Source organism: Pelobates fuscus, chromosome 1 (assembly GCF_036172605.1).
Source record: "Pelobates fuscus isolate aPelFus1 chromosome 1, aPelFus1.pri, whole genome shotgun sequence".
Taxonomy (NCBI): Eukaryota; Metazoa; Chordata; class Amphibia; order Anura; family Pelobatidae; genus Pelobates; species Pelobates fuscus.
The window spans coordinates 451,709,580-451,735,969 of NC_086317.1; the positions used below are offsets into that span (position 1 = coordinate 451,709,580).

The 26,390-nt window shown below is 40.5% G+C and overlaps 1 protein-coding gene across 1 annotated transcript in view; it reads left to right on the top strand.

Annotated features, from left to right (window-relative positions):
• The window catches only part of TRPC6 (transient receptor potential cation channel subfamily C member 6), a 180,141-nt gene that overhangs the window by 112,433 nt on the left and 41,318 nt on the right, over positions 1-26,390 (top strand). The window contains exons 6-7 of the mRNA XM_063444937.1: positions 10,121-10,354; positions 25,645-25,909. Of these exons, the coding sequence (XP_063301007.1) occupies positions 10,121-10,354; positions 25,645-25,909 (499 nt within the window). The remainder of the gene's footprint in view (positions 1-10,120; positions 10,355-25,644; positions 25,910-26,390) is intronic.

The window sequence follows — 26,390 nt, forward strand, 5'->3', positions numbered from 1 at the left end:
CTCCCTCCCTGTCTGTCTATCTATCTGTCTCCCTCCCTGTCTGTCTACCTACCTAGCTATCTGTCTGTCTGTCTGTCTGTCTGTCTCCCTGTCTGTCTGTCTCCCTCCCTGTCTGTCTCCCTCCCTCCCTCCCTGTCTGTCTCTCTGTCTGTCTCCCTCCCTCCCTCCCTGTCTGTCTCTCTGTCTGTCTGTCTGTCTCTCTGTCTGTCTGTCTCTCTATCTGTCTGTCTCTCTATCTATCTAGAGAGAAATATATATTTTTTTGTTACTGCTCTTCCTTTGGTCTTCCTTCTATGATTAGCCATTTTTCATGTCCTTTTGGTTTGTATAACTCATTTTCCCATATTTTTTCGGTGAACAAAATTCTGATGCATGAAATTCTACTGTCCCGGAATAGGGCCAAACATTGTACATATACATTAAATAGTAGTGAGTGTATTATTTTCTCTATCTATATATTTACACTGGCTTTCCCTCTTGGTGGCCTAGAGACATGCTCTGTGTCACTGGGATGGAAGAACTCCCAGCTCATGCCATCAACCAGGACAGTCTGTAGGACAAGAGAGAGGACTGCCTATACCCCTTTACAGGCTGGGGTGTAGTTAGGGGAGACAAATCAGTGTTTAAATGTGTATAAGATTCTCTATTTGTGTATTCTCTTGTCTTCAATGGGTTTGCTATGTGGGTATATTTGCATTTAGCTATGTATGTGTGTATGTGCTTTTCAGTCTGCATAACTATGCATTTAGATATGCCTGTATCTATGTATTTTTCTGTGTGTGTACATGTATTTCTCAATGGGTGTACATTAGTTTTTAAATGTTGTGGTCACTTAGTCGTACAGGGGCCCATTATCAGCAACCATCTAGCCTCTGTTCCAATGGCACGTTGTATTTGCTAATCCATGTTTATCATTTAAAAAGGCTAATTGATCAATTGCCACTCACTTTGCAATTATTTTACCACAGCTAAAACCTGCTGTGCTGATTAAATAAACAATAATCCTGGTGTTCATTAGATTCATTAAATACCTGGAGGATGAGCAGTTGTGAGTTTGATTACAGGCTCAAGATGGCCAAAAACAAACAACTTTCTTCTGAAACTGATCAGTCTATTCTTGTTCTGAGAAATAAAGGATATTCCAAGCAAAAATCTAGTAAAACATGGTGTACTACCCCCTTCCACAGAACATCGCAAACTGGTTCTAAGAATAGAAAGAGGAGTGGGAAGTCCCGGTGCACAGATAAATACATTAGAGTATCTAGTTATCAGAAACAGATGCTTCACATGTTCTCAACTGGCAGATTTATTAAATAGTACCCTCAAAAGTAGCAATCTCCATATCGACAGTAAAGATGCGACTCTGGGATGCTAGACTTCTAGGCAGAGATGCAAAGTAAAAGCCATATCTCAGACTGGCCAGTATAAAGAAAAGATTAAGATCGTCAAAAGAACACAGACACTGGACAGAGGATTTTGCAAGCCATACCATGTGGAAAGTGCTTGGTTGGAACGTATTTCTTCCTACAAGACAGTGACCTAAAGCAAAGCTTTAAACGATGCACAAACTATTTAGACAAGAAGCAGTCAGATGGTAGTCTGTTTTTAACAGAGTGCCTAGCACAGTCACCAGATCTCAACCCTATTGAGCTGTTGTGGGAGCATCTAGCCAATCCAACTTGTGGGAGGAAGCATTGGACAAACTCTCTTCAAATCACATCAACAAATTGGCAACACGAATGCCAAAGGTTTGCAAGACTATAAATGATGAATAATTTAACAAAAACAAAGTTTCTGATCTTGCCAATGACTACATTTCCTATTAACACTCAGTTCATGTATGTATTCATGAAAAAAAAAAAGTAAATGTCTGAGTCACCCCAAACGTTTGTGTTTTGCTGTGTTTATCTGTGTACAAAAAAAAGTGATATTACGTTTAAAAAAAATATCCACCCTAACGGAGTGACTAAATACGTTTCAATACATCTATACAAACATGGCAGCAATACTGCAACCTCTGTGCTTTGGTTAACACTAATAGTCGTGATTGAACTCTCCCCTATCTAAAAAAACAGATCCACCCCCTGGTCACACTCCCCAGTCTTTGTCCTAAAATTAAATTGTCCCTCTTTGTCCATTTGAAATATTGAGAGGTATGTTTATGGGATGCCAGCCAAACGGGTGGCAATGTCACCCGTCTACACCTGCACCTATTATCTCAATCAATAATTAAACATGTTACACAGATACAAATTGTGTGGAACAAAATGCTATTTAGGAAGAGAAAGACCACGTGCATTCTGGATATTTAATTAGGTACCAGTGATATCTTCAACTCAAGGCCATGGAGCCCTTAATCTAGAAATATCTCTATCCTCTGAATAAAATACAGTTTTGTAGTAGAAAATGGACCTTAGCGCCATAGTTACTATTTTTTTTTATTATCATTTTATTCATCTGATATTTAGTCATGACGCATTGGACTGATACACCATTAAGTATTCCTTACACACTTTAAATTAACCATAACTGTTTTTTCTCCTGCTCTGTTTAGTATTCTGTAATGAGAGAGTAGATATAGCTGAGCCCTCAGACCTGACAGGGATTATTGGTGTCCGTGTCCTGAATACAGAGTTTAAAAAAAAAAAAAAAAAATAATAAATGATTACATTTACAAATGCAACACTTTCAGCGTTGAGGGAAGCTTACTGATTTGAAATACTTAGATACAGGGGAGATATATCACTCACGCATATACCGGGTTATTCACTAGTGTACAAGTGTGAATTGACAGAAATTCTGAAAATTCTGAAAAGTGATTTTAAAATCTTGGGCAAAATAGTGATACTGAAAACAGCTGATAACTTTTCTAATATAGGCCTAAGATTATACATTCACTTTGATTTCTTGACTTCATTTCAATTCACACTTTAGTGAATGATTCTTTTAGTTTTGTTTAGTGAACAGGTAATTGTGGTGAGTTGAAAAGTGAATTACAAAAGGTTCTAAATATTGCAGTTCAGCTTTCAGTCCTTACGATTCCCAGTTTAGTAAGGAAACCTCACATCCCCAATGACGTCCATGTTTTGGGGTTGTGGTGACGGTTAGGGTCTTGTAAACAAAATAGCATTAACTTAGCAACCTGGGGGTTGCTAATATGTAAATATACATTTTTTTTTACTGCTTCACCTTAATTTCTGTATATTGGTCATTTCTCACATGATCTGTGAACAGGGACGTAACTAAGAACCACAGGGACTCACTGCAAGATTCAAACTTGTACCTCCTCGCTAAGTCCTGCAATGAGAGACTTAGCTTCTTAGCTAAGAGCAACAGCTGAGCGTTCTCAGCTAAGGCAGGGCGAGTTAGTTAAAGGGTTACTCCGAGCACCGTAATACGTCATCGATTTGAAGTGGTCACGGTGTCTGGAGTCTAGATGTGCACTGTTTCGCTATGAAATGCAGCACATACAGAGATAAACCCTTTCGTTGCCAGAAAAATTACCTTTCTTAAATTTTTGGGGGGAATTGGTGGGTGCAACAGCACCGAAGGGGTAACTACAGCCCACACCATGCTGTATTAACTATGGTGCTTTGAATCTTAATGTAAATCTCATCTGCAACTCACTAACTGTGACACAAATATTAGTGGTTCAGAACAGTAAAATGTATCACAACAATGATATCATCAATGAAAGTGCCGTTTGTGTGTGAAAAATGCAACAAACGTCACTTTCACTGACAATATTATCACTGTGATATGTTTTACTGTTTTGAAAAACTAATATTTGTGTTCAGCGAAGTCTCCTGATTAAAACAGTACCACCCGTGAACAGGTTTTAGGGTATCATGGAAAGTTACAGGGTTAAATATAGTGCTAGCAAATTAAATTCTCTGGACTTTCGGCCTGGGTTGTCAGGCAGGTCCCTCCAATTGCAATCAATAAAATTACTTAATTATGTAAAAATATTACATAAATATGCACGTAGAATTTAAATTTCTAAATATATATATATATATATTAATATCAAAATACAGTTACAATAAAACTATATATATATATATATATATATATTTTAACCCTTTAAGGACCAAACTTCTGGAATAAAAGGGAATCATGACATGTCACATATGTCATGTGTCCTTAAGGGGTTAAAAACATTATTGTATTATTTTTACATTTTTTAAATGTACTTATTATTTATATTTTATAATAATATATATTATATACACCATATATATATATATATATATATATATATATATATATAAACAAAGCAAGAAATGAGAGCACTCCATGGATTTGGTAAATCAAATTACTGTATCAAGATCTTGATAAAGACCGCTAGACGGTCGAAACGTCGATTTTTTTGCGTGCTATTTGAATACAGTAATTTGATTTACCAAATCCATGGAGTGCTCTCATTTCTTGCTTTGTTTATAGTATTTTACACAGAGAAGCACCTGGTATGTATTATTATTTGGGAAGAGTGCCAGAAATTGCATAGTTTCTATATATATATATATATATATATATACACGTGTGTAATCTAACTCTAAGTGTATTTTAATATAAAAATACACTTAGTATGACATACTATAAATAATATAATAGAGATAACATATGTATATATATATATATATAAAAAAATAATATATATATATATATATATATATATATATATATATACACACACTTATATATCTATATATTTATTTTTACTAACATATATTTTTCTGTTTTCTGGCATCCCTGACCTCTGACTTTTCCTTATCGTTGTGTCTCTTTCTGTGTCCCTTGACCTCGGCTATTCCTGACTATTCTTTGGTACGTTAGTCCGGCCATTCTAAGGTCCGGTATATGTTACCTTTCAGTCCTCTGTGTTACACAATTCTACGTGCTGGATCATACTGTAATCCTGACAGTAGCGACCAGAGGACAGCACTAATATGAGAAGGATTTGGAGAGCAATGTCGCTGTAATTATAATTTCCATTAGAGACAGAACAGATATTTAATATATAACTTCAAAACACTAGCACTTCAGTTTAGTTTTGACAGTTTTTCATTAATTGTGTTTTTTATCACAATAATTTAGCATAATGTATATTTACAATGCTCTATTCACAACAGATTAATTCAATACACTGTGGGATTCGCTGCCTGAAGAGGTGGTTTAATCAGAGTCTATACATATGTTTAAATAGCAAGTGGATAAATACTTGCAGAAACATAATATACAGGGATATAGTTTCTAATTAGTGGGTTAGTAGCTTCTTGATACAAGGAAATATCTGACTGCCATTCTGGGGTCAAAAAGGATATTTGTCCTAGTTTGTTGCAAAATTGGAATCACTTCACATTGGGTTTTTGCCTTCTTTTGGATCATCAGCAAAAACAAATTTAAGGAAGGCTAAACTTGGTGGACACATGTCTCTTTTCAACTATGTAACTATGTAACTTTAGTTCATTTAGCACTGTTTAATTTGTCTCCGACATTGGAATTATTGTAGGACCAACCGATATTGGGGTGCTGTGATGCAGTGGGGGGCCCTAACGCGATATGTCCATAGAGTGGAACTGAATCTCCATATTTGTTTACAGGGCCACCATCAGGGGGTGACAACCATGAAGGTTGTCATGGGCCAGGCGGCCCTGGGGGGCCCGGCCCCCAAGTGGAGCGGTGAAACTGCCGCGGGTGCATTTGCACCGGGGCCCATCAGGTGGCCCAAGCATTTAGGGCCACCTGATGGGCCCTATATCTTCAGGGGCCCGGTCAGCGCTGTAATAGCTCGACCGGGCCCCTTTAAAAAAAATTGCGGCTGCACCGCAAGGGCTGCTGGAAGGAAGTGATGGCCGGTCACTTCCTCCTAGCTTACTCTGCGCGGGGGGGGAGACAGACGAGGAGAGGAGAAGCATCCGCTCCCATCATCCACAGCCACCCTCCTGCAACGAAAAGGTAAGGAAGAGGAGGGTGGCTGATAAATGAGGTGTGTGTGTGTATATGTATGTGTCTGCAAGTATGTCTGTTTGTCAGTATGTATGTATGTGTGTGTGTATGTATGTCTGTTTGTCAGTATGTATGTATGTCTGTGTGTATGTATGTATGTATGTATGTATATATCTATCAGTATGTATGTCTGCATATATCTATCAGTATGTATGTATGTGTGTATGTATGTCTGTGTATGTATGTCTGTTTCTATCTGTATGTGTGTGTGTATGTCAGTATGTATATATGTCTGTATGTATGTATATATGTCTGTGTGTGTGTGTATGTCAGTATGTATATATGTATGTGTGTGTGTATGTCAGTATGTATATATGTATGTGTGTGTGTCAGTATGTATGTATATATCTATCAGTATGTATGTGTGTATGTATGTCAGTATGTCTGTATGTGTCTATCTGTATGTGTGTGTATGTCAGTATGTATATATGTCAGTATGTATGTACGTCTGTGTGTGTGTGTCAGTATGTATGTATATATCTATCAGTATGTATGTCAGAATGCATGTATGTCTGTGTGTGTATGTCAGTATGTCTGCGTCACGATTCGGGAACTTAACACGCTAACAGGTCACAGATAGTAAAGGGTGCAATACCGGTCCTTAGAATGGCCGGGTTAAGCAAACTAAGAATAGTCAGGAGACAAGCCGAGTAAAGGGAGCCAGAAAACAGAAGAACGAGAAACAAGCCGAGGTCAAAGGAATGGAGAATACAGGAGAATCAGAATAACAAGCCAAATATTCGGTAACCAGAGAGACACACGAGCAAATAGCAATACAGGTATCAAAGACCACAACAGGGCACTGAGAGACAGGAAAGGTAAGTATTTAAATGCTGTGTTTAATTCTGATTGGATAATTTCCAATCAGAATTAACAATCACACGTGGGAGATATCTATACCTCCCACTGTGATTGTAGTGCTGTGACTCTAACGCCGGCTCACGTGGCGGACCCCGGCGTTTGTATGAATGCGCGGTCTCCCAGCGTGCAGCGTTATACATGCTGCCGCTGGGAGACGAGAAGGAGGATGCGAGCGCCGTCCGGGGCTGTGAGGACGCCGCTCGCCAATAGGTAGGGAAAGGGGAGACTGCGAACTGAGGGTGAGTGCTGCAAGCGGATTGCAGCCTCCCCTTACAGCCGCCCGCGGGACCCTGACAGTCTGTATGTATCTGTGTATGTATATATCTATCTGTGTGTGTGTGTGTGTCTGTATGTATGTATGTGTATGTATGCCATTATGTATGTATGTATGTCAGTATGTATTTATGTATGTCAGTATGTATGTCTGCATGTTTGTGTGTGTGTCAGTATGTGAGTATTTATATACATCAGTGTGTGTGTCTGTATGTCAGTATGTGTGTGGGTATCTGTTTCTCCTTATGCATGTGTATGTGTCTATATGTGTGAATGTCTGTTTCAGCATTTGTGTCTGTTAGTATGTGTGTATCTTTCTGTGTGTGTGTCTGTGTCCTTTTGTGTCTGTGTATTTCTGTGGGCGGGATTTGGAGGCGGGCACCCAGGGGCCCAGACCTTGAGCTGTGTTAGGGGTCCCACAGTTTCTAATGGCGGCCCTGTTTGTTTTCTGAGATAGGTGATTTTAAGGAGCCTTATAAAAAGTGAAACTGTAGTTTTTTTCTGTGCGCTGTTCCTTGGTCTTATTTTATAAGCAAAATCACCGACAAGTTCAACTGTACGTTATTGAAACATTTAAAATATGCCAAAAAACGTTCAGAATAAAGAATAATTTTGATATATCCAGACATGTAAACTGTTAGACAGATTGCTTTTAACTGACAGATTTATTGATGAAACAGAGCTAATATGAGTAGTTTTACTGCTATTACAGAGCATAAAAAAAAAAAAATCTTGTGAAATGTACAAAGGATTTTCAGTATCCTTTGATGCTGCGCCTCTGAAACCCTTTATTAAAATATCTGGCAAGAATACTTTGACAATAGATGGAGGTTTATACTGTGTGTCAGTAGCTACCCTGCAAGACAGGAACATTAAGCAGAGCATTGGGCAATGAGGTTAGCTCATGTCAAAACTGAAATAGCAAGAAACTGCTGGAAAATCAGAGAACAAATTATTAAGCTTTGGCCAAATAGAAGCTAAAATAACCTATTATCTTAGTCAATCAGAAAACCAGTTTCAACAATATGAGCACCACTATCCTTAAATAGCCATTATTACATCCAATTATCACACTCTAGGCACTATATCCATTATTGGTTACAGTGTGTTGGTTACAGTGTGTTGGTTACAGTGTGTTGGTTACAGTGTGTGGGGTCCCTCCACTCAGTATTAAACAATTTTGAAACGTTTAAAACTAAAAAAGGGTCCCTGGCCACCCACATCCCTGCCCCCACTGGAGGTATGGCTAAGGCAGAGATTACACAGTTCCTTAGTCATACCAATCCATACCAGCAATGGGTGGATGTATTAGTCTAAAATCAGTCAGTTGACAATCTCAGCCAATCTGCCGATTGCTGCTAAGGCTAATGATTTCTCATTAACCAAAGTAGAACAGTGGGACGGGCTGCTGGGGACACTTGTTTACTGTTAAACCATTAGAAATAGTTTAACTATGAATGGAATCTCGGTGCCGGTGGACTCTAGACCCTATAATAACTTTAATTAAATGGTTACTGTGCCTACAGTGCCCATTTAAAGGAGAACACTAACATTCTAAACACATTCTGTATATGCATTTATAATATTTGAGTGCTCCTGGTGCCTCTTATATTTTAGGACTGCCACAACCCAGGATTTTTAATGCTTAGGGTGATTTTTTAAAATATATTTTTGACTCTTATTAAGGCTGATGAGATAGCTCATTGGGCTAATTCATCATCAGTAGAATCTGGGTTGCTGGTTCAAAGCTCGGCAGCGTTGACTCAGCCTTTCATCCTACTGAGGTAGATAAAATGAGTACCATTAAATTGGGTAATAGTAGCCCCAGGATGTACTTGGAAACCAGAGTAATCTGAATGGACCTTTCCTGGTTAAATACTTTGTTATTATGAAAATATTTTTAGATGTTGTATTAAAGGGAAACTTTCACTTCACATGATTTTTAATATTAAGTTCACTTCTTATATTGAACTGTTATGTGACTGTGAGGTTAAGAAATAGAATTATTTGTAGAAATCTATTCTGCTCTGTTTGCTTCTACATGGAACCGGGTGCCTCTCTTTTAACTCCCTGTCAGTTCTTGTTAAAAACTCTGTCATTTGCACCTGTCAGTCAGCATTGAAAAAGATGAGAAAAAAAAAATCTGTTTATTCTCCTCCAAATACAATATTTGCCCTGTCTGTGCCTGAACCAAACTGGATTGCGATATAATTTGCAAAATGTTTAATGTATATTGAAAACAAAGCATCACATCATAAAAATAGGTTAACACAAGTTATAGGTGATTTTCAGTGGTTCATTCCACGAGACAACTTCTTAACATTTCACAACAGGTCTCTATACATTTTCCATTGCCTCACAATAATATATATATATACATAATTTTATATTTGTTTTGCTTCACTACTCTACACATGCTAATGCTCTGTGATGATGTGCTGATGGGACCAAGTATGGACCTTTAGGAGGGATACAGGGAAACTAAACTTGTATGGATTGCCTAGATATAAAATAGTTAATGTAAAACAGACTTTGCGCCCTGATAATAAAGGCATAGGTTAGCAACCCACCTATTTCCATATCTATTGTGTGCTGGAAATGGGCTTCCCTGGGGTCCAGTGGGAGAAGGCTGGGGCTACCTTCTTTCTCCATTGTAGTTCTGTGGTGTGTGCTGAGTGCTTCCTCTCAACACACACCACGGAACTGCAAAATCAAACTGTTCTTGTCCAAGGGTCCAGTCTGATGTGGCTGGGAAATGCAGTCTGATTTTGGGTTATATTTCTGTCCCCCCAACTTAGCCACTCAAGAGAGTCCCAGCACTTGACTGGAACCCTGACAAAAGGATGAGTTCTGATGGCTGACATATGGTCCTGCCAAACATTGGAAGTTTAGCGAATAAACCATATAGTGTTTTGCTTTATTTCTGATCTTCCCACGATAATTACATCAGTGACTCATGCTTTTTGTGTGGTTACAGGAATGATTTGGTCGGAATGCAAGGAGATTTGGTCTCAAGGTCCCAGGGAATATATCTTTGAGCTGTGGAATATCCTTGACTTCGGAATGTTGGCAATCTTTGCAGCTTCATTCATTGCCAGGTTTATGGCTTATTGGCATGCTTCCCGAGCTCAAAATTATGTTGATGATGATGAAAATATCAAGGACGTGACAAGTGCAACGCTGCCTCCTGAAATAAAATACTACACGCTAGGTGAGTTCAACAACATTGATACATAAGAATATTTTCTACAGGAGAATTTCACGTTCCTCTTCTTTGATATAGTAACAACTTTAATAATTTCTTTTCACACAAGGGTGAGATAAAAATTGGACAACCAGAAAAGACATAGGAGAGTAAACTCGTATAAAGTGGACTCTTATAAATCTACCAGTAACTTGATAAATCACATGTTAGATGTAAAGTAATGATGAATTACGTAGTATTATTCCTTATTATCCTCCATGGATAATGCTATGCAGACCGAATCAGCCTTTTTTGGACTCCAAAGTTTAGACGAGGGCTTAACTCAAATGTAACATGTGAATAAACATTCCAAGACTCAAGAGGTTTAATAATATTTTCTGTAAAAAAAAGTCTTGTTGCAAGAAGCAGCACTCTACCTGGTGCTAGACTCCGCTGTGATAGTATCCAGACACTTGTAAAAAGGAATGTGTCCAATTAGACTTGTGCGCAGTACGAAAGTTCAGTTTGGTCAAATCATTTTTCTTGAAATTGAAATTTTGTTTAGGATGCCAATGCTCATTCACGTAATGGTTCGGTTTGGACGAATATCGTCCATAAAAAAATATTTGGGGAAACAAAAAAGGGTGCAAATTGGGCCAATCAGTGTAGTGCAAAAAATATAAATATGATGTATATGTTTTGAAATACATGGATCGGCAAATTTTCCCGTCATTTGCATCACAGGTCAAGAGGAAAAAAAGAGGAGGAGCAGTAAAAACAAAAACCTTTAATTATATAATTTTATATTGTATATAATTATTAAATATATAAATATAGGCTTTTTTTCTGCATCTCCTATTTTCTCTGTATTTTGTCTGTCCCCTAGTCATCAATCATCTTTTTTCCAATCAATTATCACTTTTCGACTCTATAATATTCCAAATACCGAATCAAACAAACATGGTCGGTCATCGAGCTAATTTATAAGTTTGTACACGAAACACAGATACGAAATTCGTCCAAGCCGCTGGTCGGCCCAAATTCATCTGAAACGCAATTCAAAAAAATCTGAAAACGCAATTTAGGTAAATCCCATTGCACAAGTTAAGTGTCAAAAAGTTTTATAGACAAAGCAACCAGTAATCGCGTAATATTTTTTTATTTGAAAAGTAGTCAAATATAAAACGTAGGGCATTATCTCAAGGTTACGTGTGAGTAACATGCCTTATTAAGATGGTTAGTCTGTAGATTAATTTGTAACATTTTAGGTTAAAACAGTCAATTTGGAAAAAATATATTTTCTACTCTTACTATTTTGGTGTAAAATGTTCAATTTCCTCCTATTTCCAATTTAGAGAAAAAACCTATGTTGGCATTGTAGTAAAGGTGTTCATTATTTGTGTTAAATAATAAGGATACTTGTTAAGTTCAAAGAAATACTCTATAAAACGAATTTAAAAAAATGAAGTGCACTCGATCTAAAATAAGACATTCATACTATCATCACTAACTTCAACACTTGTACAGTCTATCATTTCAGTGCCAGAGGGAAAACAAACACATCCAATTACCTTATGTGTTTAATGTTTCATCAAAAAAGCTGTATTTTAAGAATAGGTTATTTTTAACTAATACAACCAAAAAAAAGTTTAAGCGCACACACACACCAGACAGGAGTGATTACCTGAAATATGGCAAATAGGTATCTCCTCCTTTATACACAATGATTAGATTCACTAATGGAAAATCCCTATACAGAAAATATAAACACAGAAAGGGACATAGTGCAACCTGTATATTATATATAGTACAAAGGGAAATTTTGAGATGGAATCACTCACACTTTTATGAGCCGTTTAGAAGTAGGCTCAGGACTTATGCAGCTTTCATGTCACTTAAATGGGACATGCCCATTTCCTTAAATCCTCAGGCCGGTTCCCCTTAGGTCTCAATGATCATCAAATTGGAGTCAGGAGTCAGGAGCCAGGAGCCAGGAGTATCAGGATGAGTAATTTATTTTAACAAATAGTTAAAAGATAAGTAGTAAAAAGCAATATTGCACACACAACGCGTTTCAACCAACTGTTTGTGGTCTTCCTCAGGTGCTCTTCCTGGAAGACCACAAACAGTTGGTTGAAACGCGTTGTGTGTGCAATATTGCTTTTTACTACTTATCTTTTAACTATTTGTTAAAATAAATTACTTATCCTGATACTCCTGGCTCCTGGCTCCTGGCTCCTGGCTCCTGACTCCTGACTCCAATTTGATGATCATTGAGACCTAAGGGGAACCGGCCTGAGGATTTAAGGAAATGGGCATGTCCCATTTAAGTGACATGAAAGCTGCATAAGTCCTGAGCCTACTTCTAAACGGCTCATAAAAGTGTGAGTGATTCCATCTCAAAATTTCCCTTTGTATTATATATAATATACAGGTTGCACTATGTCCCTTTCTGTGTTTATATTTTCTGTATAGGGATTTTCCATTAGTGAATCTAATCATTGTGTATAAAGGAGGAGATACCTATTTGCCATATTTCAGGTAATCACTCCTGTCTGGTGTGTGTGTGCGCTTAAACTTTTTTTTGGTTGTACATGATTTCTTAAGTATACTTAGTGGTGATATACTTGGTTTTGGCTGCACCATCCACCGATTTGATCCTTTAGCGCCACTTCTATACTATTTCCTGTTACCTATTTTTAACTAATGGTTAATTAATGGTTAACTAAAGGTACCGAGACCTCTTCATCTGAATGAAGAGTTCTAGCTGCAGTGGCTCTTTTGTTTTAATTCCGCAATGTAAAACATTGTCGTTTAGTAGATATGACACTATTGTGATTGTCACACATCTAGACACATCATGCCTAAACTTCAATCTTGATGATCTCAGACAGGAAGCAGGGCAGTCGCGGTGAGGCAGTAAAGCAGTGCTCCTCAACCCTCTCCTCAAAGCACACCTTAGACCAGACTTAGGAAACCTTCGGCACTCCAGATGTTTTGGACTAGACCTCCCATGATGCTTTGCCAGCATTATGGATGTAAGCGCATTATGGGAGATGTAGTCCACAACATCTGGAGTGCCAAAGGATGCCTATCCCTGCCTTAGACCAACCTGGGTAATCCCTAAATCCTAGATTGTTAAGTGTGCCTTGATGAGAGAGTCGAGGAGCACTGGTTTAAAGGTAAGTAAAACTCACCTTTTAAGCCCTCACAGGGGTGACGTACACCTAAATAGGTAGGCTAAATCGAAATCATTAGCAATACATTTTTGCATTCATAACGCTATAGAGTTTTGTTAAGTATGTTTCCGCATGTCCATTGCTTACATTTATATAATTATTTTTATTCCTCTTTATTGTTATTTATTCTTGAAAGTAACATTTTTTTACAAAGTTAATTCTGCCTAGGATGTTTGGAGAATGCATTTTTTTTATTAAAATGTAAAATTTCTAATTCTCTACAGTTTGGAGTTTCACATGCAAGTCGTTTAGAAGGAACAGTTAAAACCAGCAGTGAATTTATATATATATATATTATTAATCTTTTTAAATTCAAGGTTTTTATTGATAAGTTTTATCAATGGAATGGGGAGGGGTACAGAAAGAAGAAGGCGGGGTTGGGGTAGGGATACAGGGATAAACAATGATACAACATCATATGGAATGTAGCGGGAAGCCACTCAGTTTAACGTAATACATGGATGAAGCATAGAATGGTACATACAGTATGCAGTATACAAAGCATAATATACTTAAAATGTGTTGGACCATCGACTTATTGCTGTACATTATGAGTATGAAATAGTACGTGGTAGCTATATATTATGTGGTGATAAGCGAAACTTATCCTATACCTTGGTACCTTATGTGCTGGTTGGGGTATCATTTCATAGCATGAGGCTTGTGTGGTGTTTCGCACTCAGAACTTTTATGTGTCATAGGGTAAGCGGGGGTGCGCTCTATAATGGTGTGGAGTATGTTGCTCAGCAGCACCGTTCACAATGCAATCTAAATTGTGCCATCTTGATAGTGGGTTGTAACGTTCTTGACATTGGTTCAAGTAAGTAGTTATAACATGAATCATTATTCGCCACCTTTTTACCAGATCACCGCGCCTCTTGTCATAGGTGGCGTGGCACGGAGATAGGTTTACATGCTGCGTGAGGCAGTGCCAAATATGGTACCGTCTTTTCAATCCCTCGTTATGGTAATCTCTTTGTTACCCTAGTTTGGGTGCAGAGATTGTATGAGTTGGGGATTGGAGAGGACTGCTCGATGGGTTTGAGAGGGCAGGTTCATGGCCTTTCCTTCCCAAAAAACTACCCAAGGAGCCCAAGTGTTTAAGAGTCTCGTCTTAAGAGCTGCTGTTTGGGCGGACAGACACTCATGGGTATAATATTGATGGATTTTTGCCATTAGGAGAGTTTTGGAAGGGCATTGCGGTAGTTTCCAGTGTGTCGCAATGAGATTTCTCACCGCCAATGTTACGATGGCCATGATAATCTTTACTCGTTTTGATACGGGGTTGGGATACATTAAAAATATACCTGTATGTATATCTAGGAGTGGTGTGGTGATGCCTATAGTTCTCAATATATTTTGCGCATCTCTCCATAGTGGTCGGATGCGTTGGCACGACCACCAAATGTGGGTCATCGTGCCGCTTTCGGATCCACATCTCCAGCAGTGTGAGGGGACTGTCTTATACATTTTATGAAGCCTTTGTGGAGTTAGGTACCACCTGTACACCAGTTTTTTGTGCGCTTCGAAATGGGAATAACACTGTGTCAGCCCTCTAAGTGCATTTAGAGAAGCTAGTATCTCCCTATTGGATATCGTTACACACTCCGCTATCCACTGTGTTACAAACGTAGGGGTTGGAGGTGGTGAGGTTCGTAGAATGGTTTTGTAGCAGGCGGTAAGGGACTTGGGCTTTGTTGGGGTTCGCCAGCATCTGTCATATAAAGCCTCTAGTTCCTGCTGGCCTGGTTCGTGTACTATGGCTCCATGTGCAACATGGGTGGTAATGACGCTTTTGAGTTGCATATATAGAAATACTGAGGAGTTGGGCAGGTGGAATTCCCTTTGTAACACTGCAAAGGGTTTGATACAGTTCGGGAGAAGGACTTGTTCTAGTGTGGTTACTCCCAATTTGGCCCATGAGTTCAGCGAGAGCCAAGGTGATACCGCTTTCAGGGCCGTTAGCGGAGAATGAGGATGATATTTGTGAGGTGTGGTTTGTTTTTGGCGTACCATGTCCCAGTGATGCAGGGTTAGTGAGGTGGTTGGGAAAGTTGTTACGTCTTTAGGGCGTAGTGGCTTAGGTGTCCATAGCGTATTTACTAAGGATATGGCAGTGAATTGATCAGCCTCCATATCGACCCATTGATATACCCCTTTGGGTGTATGTAATTTCAGTGCTGTTTCTAGGACGGCCGCTTTATAATATGTATGTATGTCAGGCAGGCCTACTCCCCCCTCTGTTTGGTGGTTCTGGAGGAAGCGTTGGGATATTCTGGGTCTGTGAGCGTCCCAGACGTAAGAGGACAACACCTTTTGAAGTGATTTAAAAAACATAGGCGTGGCCCGTAGGTGTAAGAGACGGAAAACGTATAGTATTTTGGGAAGGAGGACCATTTTTACTGTGTTGATCCTGCCCAGCCAAGTTAGCTTAACTCGTTTCCACCGTAGGCATTCAGATTTGCATAGGTTTAGGAGTGGTTTATAATTGTATCGGAATAATTGCTCAGTTGTGGGCGCGATTTTGACTCCCAGATATGTGACATAGTCTGACCTCCAGTCTAAGTTATAAGTGTTATTGAGTCTCTGAGTAAGATGTTTAGTAAGGCCTATGGGTAGTGCTTGAGTTTTTGTTTGGTTCAATTTATAGTATGTCAGATTGCCATAGTGTTTCAGGAGTGACATCAGGGTGGGCAGAGATGTGGGTACTTCGCTTAACGTTAAAAGAATATCGTCCGCGAACATGGACAACTTATGTTCCGACCTGCCCACCGTTATGCCTTTAATTTCAGATTGTCGTCTAATTATATGTGCCAGCGGTTCCAAAGATAGAACAAATAGGAGCGGGGACAAAGGGCACCCTTGGCGTGTGCCGTTGGTTATTTTGAACGGGGTGGAAAGGAAGCCTGCATTGGAAACCCGAGCTGTTGGGGCGTTGTACAATGCCATAATGCCTGAAATTATAGGTGTGGTAAAGCCAAACGCCTGTAAGACCTGTTGCATGTAGTCCCAGTTAAGCCTGTCAAAGGCCTTCTCTGCATCTAATGCTAAGAGAAGGCCTGTGCTCCCACTGGTATGTGCGTGGGACAAGATATTCAAGATTTTTCTGGTATTGTCCGAGCCTTGTCTTGTTTTGACAAAGCCTGACTGGTCGTTGTGTATTAATGTGGGGAGGATGGCAGACATCCTGTTGGCTAGGAGTTTGGCATACAGTTTGACATCTACATTCAGTAGAGATATAGGTCTAAAGTTCTGGCATTGCGTTTGAGGTTTGCCTGGTTTTGGGAGAGTGGAGATGTGGGCTGTTAGCATTTCTGGGGGCAAGGTTCCTTGTGAATAGCAGTTGTTAAAGAGTGTGGATAGGTGTGGCGATAGAATCGGGGCAAAGGTTTGGTAGTACAAGTTGGTATAGCCATCTGGGCCCGGTGCTTTATGTTTTGGGAGCTGCTTAATTGTACGGTCTATTTCTTGGGTGGTAAATGGTGCAGCGAGAGAAGCTATGTTTTCTGGGGATAGTTTGGGTAAATTGGTTTGTGCTAGAAAATTGAGGATGTCCTGTGTGGATGGTGGTGTAATCGTGGGGTCTTCCCTGAGGTTGTAGAGTTTGCTATAGTAGCTTGCAAAAGCATCAACTATGTTTTGGGGATTTGTGAGTTTCTGATTTGTTGCTGTGACGATGTACGCTATTCTGGAGTGGGCTGTGCGTGCTTTAAGTCGTGCAGCTAATAGCGCACCCGCTTTGTTCCCTTGTGAGAAAAAATTATGTTTATAGCGTTGAAGCATGTAGGTAGTTTTGGCTTGTTCCAGGGTTTTGAGTTTGGTATGTAGTATAGAGAGTTCGTGGCGTAATGTTTGCGTGGGATGCGCTTTATTTTTGTGTGTGAGGTCTGTAATCTGGGTAATTAAGGTAGAGTAGTCTTTAAGTCTTTGTTTTTTAGCGTGACTACCCGCTCTAATCAGGAGACCCCGAATTACTGCCTTGTGCGCCAGCCAAACCGTAGTCATGTCCATATCTGGGGTCAGATTCGTCTTGAAGTATTCGTTGAGGTCTACCTTGAGTTGGTCTACAATTTTCGGGTCTCTCAACAGGGAGTCATTCATTCTCCATGACCCTTTGCCCACTGCAGAGCATTGTTCCTTCAAAGTGAGGGTAATTGGGGCATGGTCTGACCAGGTTATAAGACCTATATTTGTCTCCTGAACTGCGTGCATTAGCGTTGTTGGGATTAAGAATCTATCGATTCTGGTATATGTGTTGTGTGCTAGGGAATGAAAGGTATAATCCCTTTCTAGCGGATGGAGGACTCTCCAGGGGTCTAGAAAGTTGTGTTGAAGAATGTGATTACAGAGTGACGACGCCGTTTTGTGTGATTTACGTGCTGATGCGCTGGGTAGCTTAATAGTGGATGAGGAGTCCAGAAAACTGTCCAGGAGGAAATTAGTATCGCCCCCTATGACAGTAGTTCCGAATCTGTTTGCGTTCGCTAGGGCAAAGATTTTGTCCATAAATTCAACCTGATTAGTATGTGGGCCATAAATATTAATAAGCGTGTATGGGTCATTGTTTATATAACATTGGAGTAGCAAGTATCTGCCATTTTTATCACCCGTTTTCTTAATTAATGAGAAGGCTACCCCTTTTCCTATCAAAATAGACACACCTCGTTTCTTTTTCTTGTAACATGAATGGAAATCGTGGGGGAATGCGCTGGAGCAGAATTTGGGACGTGCGCCCCATTTAAAATGGGTCTCTTGGTAGAAGGCGATTTGGGCTTTGTGTTTTTTTGCTTCTTCAAGCGCCAGTCTACGCTTATGTGGCGAGTTTAGGCCTTTCGTGTTCAGAGATAGAATCGTGAGTGTCATGGTGATGATATGGGAGCAGTTGCTGTGTCGGGCAGTGGTGGGAGCAAGCTCCCCTTCTGGGGGGTTGTAGCACCTGTATTAGAGTGTCCTGCATGGATATTATGCAGATGCAGATGTGGCACAGGATATGTGCTGTCCAAAGTGCGGAGGACCTTGGATATTAACGTATTATGTGGTTGAAGTGTTTTTTTGACACTTTGTATCATTTGTTTGGGGGGGGGGAGTAGGAAGAAGGGTAGCAGAAACACATAGAGTGTTGAAACAAATAGGTACAGAGAACTATGTACAAAAAACCGCCGATCATGTTGCCCTCGGGCGTGGGCGGTAACGAAAAGGCTCTGTTGAGCCTAGTGGGGTGACGAGAGTTGAGAAGTCTAACAACCCTGGTGTGTGCGATAATTAGGGGTAACTTTAATTTTGTTTGTGGTTCTTTACACTGATATGATCACTTATCCGCTCCCTTATATGGTCACAGTCTAGTGGGGAGAGTGTTACATGGACTGTCAGGACATCAAACGTGCCTAGTGGGGCGTGGAGCTGTAGGGTGAAAGAATTAGGGGGCGGAGCACAATGCATATACACCTTAAAACATACACTATATTCCCATGAAACACAGAGCTCGTAGGAGGACCTCGCCTCCCCATGTCCAGTGCGTCATCGCCACGTCTGGGCCCCGGTCGGGGGCCCCGGCGTGGCAACAAGGCACAACGCATATCCACATTAAAACAGACAATACATCTCTGTGAAACCTAGAGACCATAGAGATATCTCTCCCCATCACATTTAGCACATCACCGCATTGCTCGGGCCCAGTTTGAGGACCCGGCATGGCAGCAGAGCTCAGCCACAACGGCTGCACATGAGATGGTGATAGACACAACATAGGGGAAACGTCCAACCAGTACACAGTGTGATGCGAAGCTGTAGGGCAGAGGGTGCAGGGGTGGAACACAGTGTGTATACGCATTAAAATATATAATATATCCCAGTGAGACATAGAGATTGTAAGGGGATCGCTCCCTGTCCCACCCAGTGCGTCGCCGCCATGGCCGGGCCCAAGTTGGGGGCCCCGGCATGGCAGCAAGGCTTAGCCTCAGCGGTTGGTCGTTAAGTTGTAATAGGTATAACACAAGGAGAATGCATAGCCGGTACACAATGTAATGTGGAGCTATAGGAAGGCAGAACGTGTAGGGGTGGGACATATTGTATGCACTAACTGAGATAAACAGTACCCATCAGCAAAACATATGAACACAAGGAGGTCCCTCCCCCCACTCCCAATGCGTCACTGCCATGACTAGGCCCAGGTCAAGGGCCCAGGCATGGCAGCAAGGCTCAACCACAGCGGCTGTGTAATAATCAGTAAAAAATACAGCTTATGGAATACTTATAACTGGTACTCAGTGTAATGCAGAGCTGTAGGGCGGAAAGAGGGTGTACAGTCCCTGACCCATACAGAGAAGGCTGTTGGGCTAGTGTGCTCAATTGTAGTAAAAGGTATAGAGTCTGTTCATTTCACTTATCTGCAGCCACCATGTTCCAGTCTGACGTTATTTTTCTCGGGGACCTTGATCTTTGCGATTTCGCTGGGACAGTTGGTTCGGGAAGTTGCGATAAATTGATGTCCCATTCTTTCAGAAGCTTCATTCCTTCCTCCATTGTAGTGATGTGATGGTCTGCACCGTTGCGGCGGATGGTTAAGCGTGTTGGAAATCCCCACCTGTAAAGGACGTTGGCGTCTCTCAGGGATTTAGTGATGCTTGCCAGTTCTTTTCGTTTCAGCAGGGTTGCGGCCGAGAGATCAGTGAAGAGGTGAACGCTTGCAAATTCTTCCGGTAGTGCCTTCGTGATCCTTGCGGCTCTCATTACTCTATCTTTGCTGGTATAGTAATGGAGTTTTGCAATGGTATCTCTTGGGACTGAAGCCGGAAGAGATTTAGGTTTTGGCAGGCGGTGTATACGATCAATTAGGCACTCCTGCTGTGTCAAGTCGGGGACCAATGCTTGGAATAGGCGTGCAGCGTAGGAGGGAAGGTCCTGGGGTAGAACCTCTTCGGGAATACCGCGGAGGCGAATATTGCTGCGCCTGTCCCTTGTTCGTGAGGGAGTCCAATTTGGCTCCTAGTTCTGTATAGGCAGCTGCCAACGTGTTATGAGCAGAGATGATTTCCTCTGTCTTGTCTTCAAGATGCGCCGTCCTGTCTCCGAGCGCTTGGATTTCCGTTTTGATGTCTCGCGACATTTTCATCATGTCAGCTTGGAGAGATGCTTTCAAGGTTTGCAGCATTTTGTGGATGGAAAGGTCGGTTGCAGGTGTTGCTGCCGGTTCCGAGATGGAGGTAAGATCGCTGCGGTCCGAGTATGCGGAGGGTGAGTACTGCGCGCCGGCGCCATCTTGGGCCTGTGCGCGTGGTGGCGTCAGTGCCGAAACTTGTAATGCAGGCTGTTTGTGTTTCGGTCTTTTGGCTGATCTTGATGCCATGTTGTACCCGGGCACTTCAGTGTGTCGGTGTGAAGTTTTGGGGTACCCACTGCTTGTCTAATTGCTGTGCAGGGTCGGTGTCTCACGGAGCTAGACTGTCATGCGACTTTCTCGGTGAGCTGTCAGGCCACGCCCCCTATTATTAATCTTTTTATGTCTTGCATTAACCACACAGTGAATATTTTTTTTTTTTTAATATTTTAAAGGTATTTAATATATCTTTAATATTTAGCATTGAAACATTCAGGAGCTCATAGTTAGGACACATACATTATCCCAAAATCAATAAATCAATCGGCATAAATGAGTGCAGTCAGTGTAAAGATTTGCCCTCTCCGTGACCTTTTTTTTTTTTTTTTAGAAAGGTCTAAGCATCACTCTTTATCCATCCAATATAATAATAATTGCATTGGAAAACGGGCAGAGTGTGAAATGATTCCGTTATGTATTTTTTTTTTAATATAATTTATTTGCCATTTGTTGGCTGTGACTAGTTATTATTGCTGTATAGAGCAAGCTTTCAGATTCCATGCTAATAATCTAGCTATTGATTGTAAACATTGTGGAATGGCTGAAGGCCGGCTCGGTGTGCTTAATAAAGTGTGAAAAATAACAATGAAAAAAATTCAAAAGCTTCTTTGATGGGATAAGCTCTTTGTGCGCACAGATCAGATCAAATCAGATCAGATCAAATATTCCAAAACCTTCATGGAATCAACTGATTGTAATTAAGGGTTGGTCATGCTGCTTGGATGTACTATAGAACCACAAATTAGGCAAGTCCTTATCTAGATATATATTTATATATTGGTTGATACAATTCAAAGTGCTCTTTAGCGGTCTACCATTGGACAACGGATAGAAGGAAACGTTCTGCCTATTCGGTCTTTTGTCTAACTCTAAACAACGCAAACACTGCTTCTTTGTGCTTGGGACAGATATTCAGATAAACAGTTGGAGAGAGTATAAACTTAAGTATATTGACTAAACCAGGGGACCTAATGGAAAGGTTAGAGATAAGCTCTGATGGGATGGGGTCTCTCAAAGAGCTCTATCTTTAAAGGAGAACTGTTACTTCTCAGGAGATCACACCTTTGAATAAAACATTAAAAATCACCCGTGGCATTTAACCTTCTTTTATGTGATGTCCTGTTTTACTTTAAATTGATCATAAATATTTAGTTAATGACATCATTTGGTTGTATAAGGAGAGGTATTAGCAGTAGAAAGAGGGAAGTGCTCATGCCATTATATAGAACACTCGGGAGACCTCACTTGGAGTATTGTACGCAGTACTGGAGACCGTATCTCCAGAAGGATATTGATACTTTAGAGAGAGTTCAGAGAAGGGCTACTAAACTGGTTCATGGATTGCAGGATAAAACTTACCAGGAAAGGTTAAAGGATCGTAACATGTATAGCTTGGAGGAAAGAGGAGACAGGGGGAGTATGATAGAAACATTTAAATACATAAAGGGAATCAACACAGTAAAGGAGGAGACTATATTTAAAAGAGGAAAAGCTACCACAACAAGAGGACATAGTCTTAAATTACAGGGACAAAGGTTTAAAAATAATATCAGGAAGTATTACTTTACTGAGAGGGTAGTGGACACGTGGAATAGCCTTCCAGCTGAAGTGGTAGAGGTAAACACAGTGAAGGAGTTTAAGCATGCATTAGATATGCACAAGACTAACCTCGCTATAAGATAAGACCAAGGACTATTGAAAGTATTTAGAAAATTGGGCAGACTAGATCGGCCGAATGGTTCTTCTCTGCCGTCACATTCTATGTTTCTATGTTTCTTTTTTTATTCTTTATTTTCGTTTTGGTACATCAAATCACATTTTCATATATTCGTGACAAAGATCTTTCTGTGAGACATATGCACCTTTTGGGTCCCACGTCGCTTCAGACGGGTTTCTCTGTTGCGTAGTCGTCGGGTGAAGCAGTCCCAGGGTGGCTAGGAGAGGAGATGCTTCCTCCACTGAGGTCAATACGTGGGTAGTTCCCTCATGGGGTACTTCTAGGGTCCTGTTGGCGCCCCATCTGTAGGCGATACCTGCTGATCGGAGTTGTGTAGTAAGTGGTCCGTAGGTTTTGCGCCATAAGAGGGTGGCTTTCGAGAGGTCCTGAAAAAACGTCAGTGAAGAGTCTTCAAACTTTAGTGGTGTCTTGTCTTTCAGGCTTGCCATTATGTGGAGCTTATCTTGCACTGAGACGCATCTGAGAATGACGTCTCTGGCTGCTTTGTTCTTCATGTGGGGCGATCCCGGCAGGCGGTATATGCCATCTATGTTTATTTTCTTGACCACTGTGTGTGGAAGCACAGTGTTAAGCAGGCGCCTGATATATTGTGGCAGTTCTTCGGTTGTTATTGTCATGGGGATGCTCCGGATTTTGATGTGTGAGCGTCGTTGTCGGTCTTCAATGGTGGACATTTTAATTGATAGGTAAGTTTGCTGGTGTTGTAATTGTTTAATGGCTTCTCCCATCTTGTTCATGTGAGTGTGAACCGACACCACCTCATTCTCTGTGGTGCTCACTCTTTCTGTGACTTTGTTTAATTCTGTCTTGAGGACAGCTGAATCTGCTGCTAGGAGTTTGTGGATGTCTGCCAACAGGATTTTCAGGTCCCTTTTAGTGGTAGGGAAAATAAATAGTGCAGCGCACACAGACTACAAAATACAAAAAACAAAGAAGGCTACTAAAATGCCTAACTGAGTATAAATATGGGGATTTGGTTCCACCATATGGCCATATGTTGTTAAGCCCACCACTACTTTCAAAGTACCCCATTATTGGTGGGTCCTACACTACAATGTGGGAGACAAATAAATAGTAATAGTTTTATAAATAAAACCGTGTTAAATACTAGTAAGAGCATAGTGAGTATACAAACATAAGTGATGAAAGCAATTAAAAACAGTGTTAAAACTAAATAATTAGTCCAGGCCCCCCCAGCTTCAGAGTCTCCTTTAGAGGTGGCCACAGGTGTGTATATTAAGGAGGAGTTTATCATTAGTCAAGTCACTTTTATTATTTTTTCCAGTGAGCACAGTCATCTGCATTAGTGAGTATACTCATTTTCAGCACTAACACATTAATTATTTTATTTTTAGTTTTTAATTGCTTTCATCACTTATGTTTGTATACTCACTATGCTCTTACTAGTATTTAACACTGTTTTATTTATAACACTATTACTATTTATTTGTAATAGTGCCCCCTATCCTTTCTCTCCTTTTAGTGGTAGGGGCTGAATCGTCCTCCATCTCCAATAGTGGTGACTGCATTGTTTGTGGGTTTCTGGGTGAGGCAGGTCTGGGCTGTGGTAGAGACTGAGCCCTGTCCTGCTGTGTTACAGGAGGGTTTCTCCCGGTGTGTCTTGGCTCTGTGGTGCCAGAGTGTGTGGCTGTTCAGGCAGCTGCATTGGAGAGTGCCCCTGGAGGTTGGATCCCTGCCCTGCTGCCCTGGGTGCCATACCTGGTTGGTGCCTGTGGGGGCTCCCTGGACGGTCTGGGCACTGCTGGGTATGGGGGGGCACCTGAATATGCTCCGGTGTTACTGCCGTGGAAACCGGCCGGGTTTGGGCGGGCTTTTGGAACATGGCCCCTATATCTCCGTCTCTGGTACCTTGGTGTCTTTGGGAGCGGCGTCCCATGGCCGTGGTGTGCTCCGGTATGTCAGGGATGTCCAGCTGGTATGTCTCGCCAGGTGTCCGCATAGGATTTCCTCGAGGCCCAGGCTTGAAGGTGCGTGGTAGGCCCCGATCTTGTGTTTCCGTTTCTGTAGCTTCTGCGGTTGGAAGAACGGCATGGAAAGGTGTAGTGTTTTGTGCGTCTAGGCGGGTATTGTTGCTGGATGGTTGCAGGAATGCGGGGATTTTCGTGGATTTAGTCCGTTTGGTCTGGGAGCTGTGAGAGATGGCGTCCATTCGTGTTGAGTTACAAGCTCCGCCCCCAAATATCTCTGTGTTTCTATTATCTTCCAGATCAGACTAAGCACAACAAATGAGGAGGGAAAATAGATGCATTGTTTTATTTCTCCTCTTCTTTTACTTTATCCCACCTCACAAATATTTTTTTAAATGTATGGAATAATTAAACATAATATTGAAAATCCAGGGAAGTGACAGTTTCTCCAAGGTGAGGAGTAGATCTAAGCTGTTTTGTTAAATTCAAGTAATTGTTCTTTGTATCTTAAAGGGGAACTGTCACTTCCAGAGATCTGTAATCATCCGATATATTAAGTAAATGTTTATCCTGGAACTGGGGACCCTTTTTTGGCTCGCTAGCAATCATTGATATAAAAGTTGCACTTTTTTGCCTGTTATTTGGAGGAAGAAAAACTGAAACAATGTTTCTGCTCTCATCATCACTTGCATTTTGTGCCCCGGCTTTGCCTGGACTGGGTTGTGATGTCAGTTTGCTAAATCGTTTATATATTTTAAAAGAAAACAGAGCATTACATGTAAAAGCGGTTACCACAATTTCTAGATGATTTTTAATCTTTTACTTTATGGTGTAATTCCCAGAGAAGTTAAAAAAAGTACAAAGAAAATAACAAAATTAGTTAGCACTATAAAATAAGACTCAGAATCGAACACAAACAAATATCCTCTTTCAATTACTTTACGCTAAAATCCATCTAACCACATCACAAAACCCGTATGAGTTTTTCTTTATCGATCAAATTTTAGTTATAATTATCTGAACGTTTTCTCTTCTAGCCAGAATTAAATGGCTTCCGTCAGATCCTCAAATCATATCCGAAGGCCTCTATGCAATTGCTGTAGTTTTAAGTTTCTCCAGAATTGCCTACATTTTACCAGCTAATGAAAGCTTTGGACCTCTGCAGATATCACTTGGCCGAACTGTCAAAGACATCTTCAAGTTTATGGTTATATTTATCATGGTATTTGTGGCCTTCATGATTGGAATGTTTAACCTGTATGCTTACTATCTTGGAGCCAAACAAAATGATGCCTTTACCACGTAAGTAGCAGCAATGTATTATAATTCATTTTCCCTATGTGTTTTTGTCTTACATAATCATATGCATGTATACCTTTTCCATATCAATAAATCAGCCAGTCTGTCAATAAGCACATATCGGGACACTAGGTTGAGTTACAAATATGATGCCTGCATGTGCTGTACTTACTAGTCATTATGGCTGTACTTCAAATAATGCCTTCACGGTCCTTACAAATACCTACAGACCTGCTATTTGACCATTTTTATTTATTTATTTTTGTCACACCTACTACATGTATTTTAGTTTTTATACCAACATTTAAGACCCTGTGTGAAGTACTGCAGGATAATGAATACTGTATACTGTCTAAATCTTTTACAACTGTACAATAAATAGTGCAAGTTAATATAAATTTAAAATTAACAAAAGTATTTTTTTTTGTAGTCCTATAAGACTGTCTATAGTTTTGTCAGTATCAGTGCCATGAGCTTGTGATTG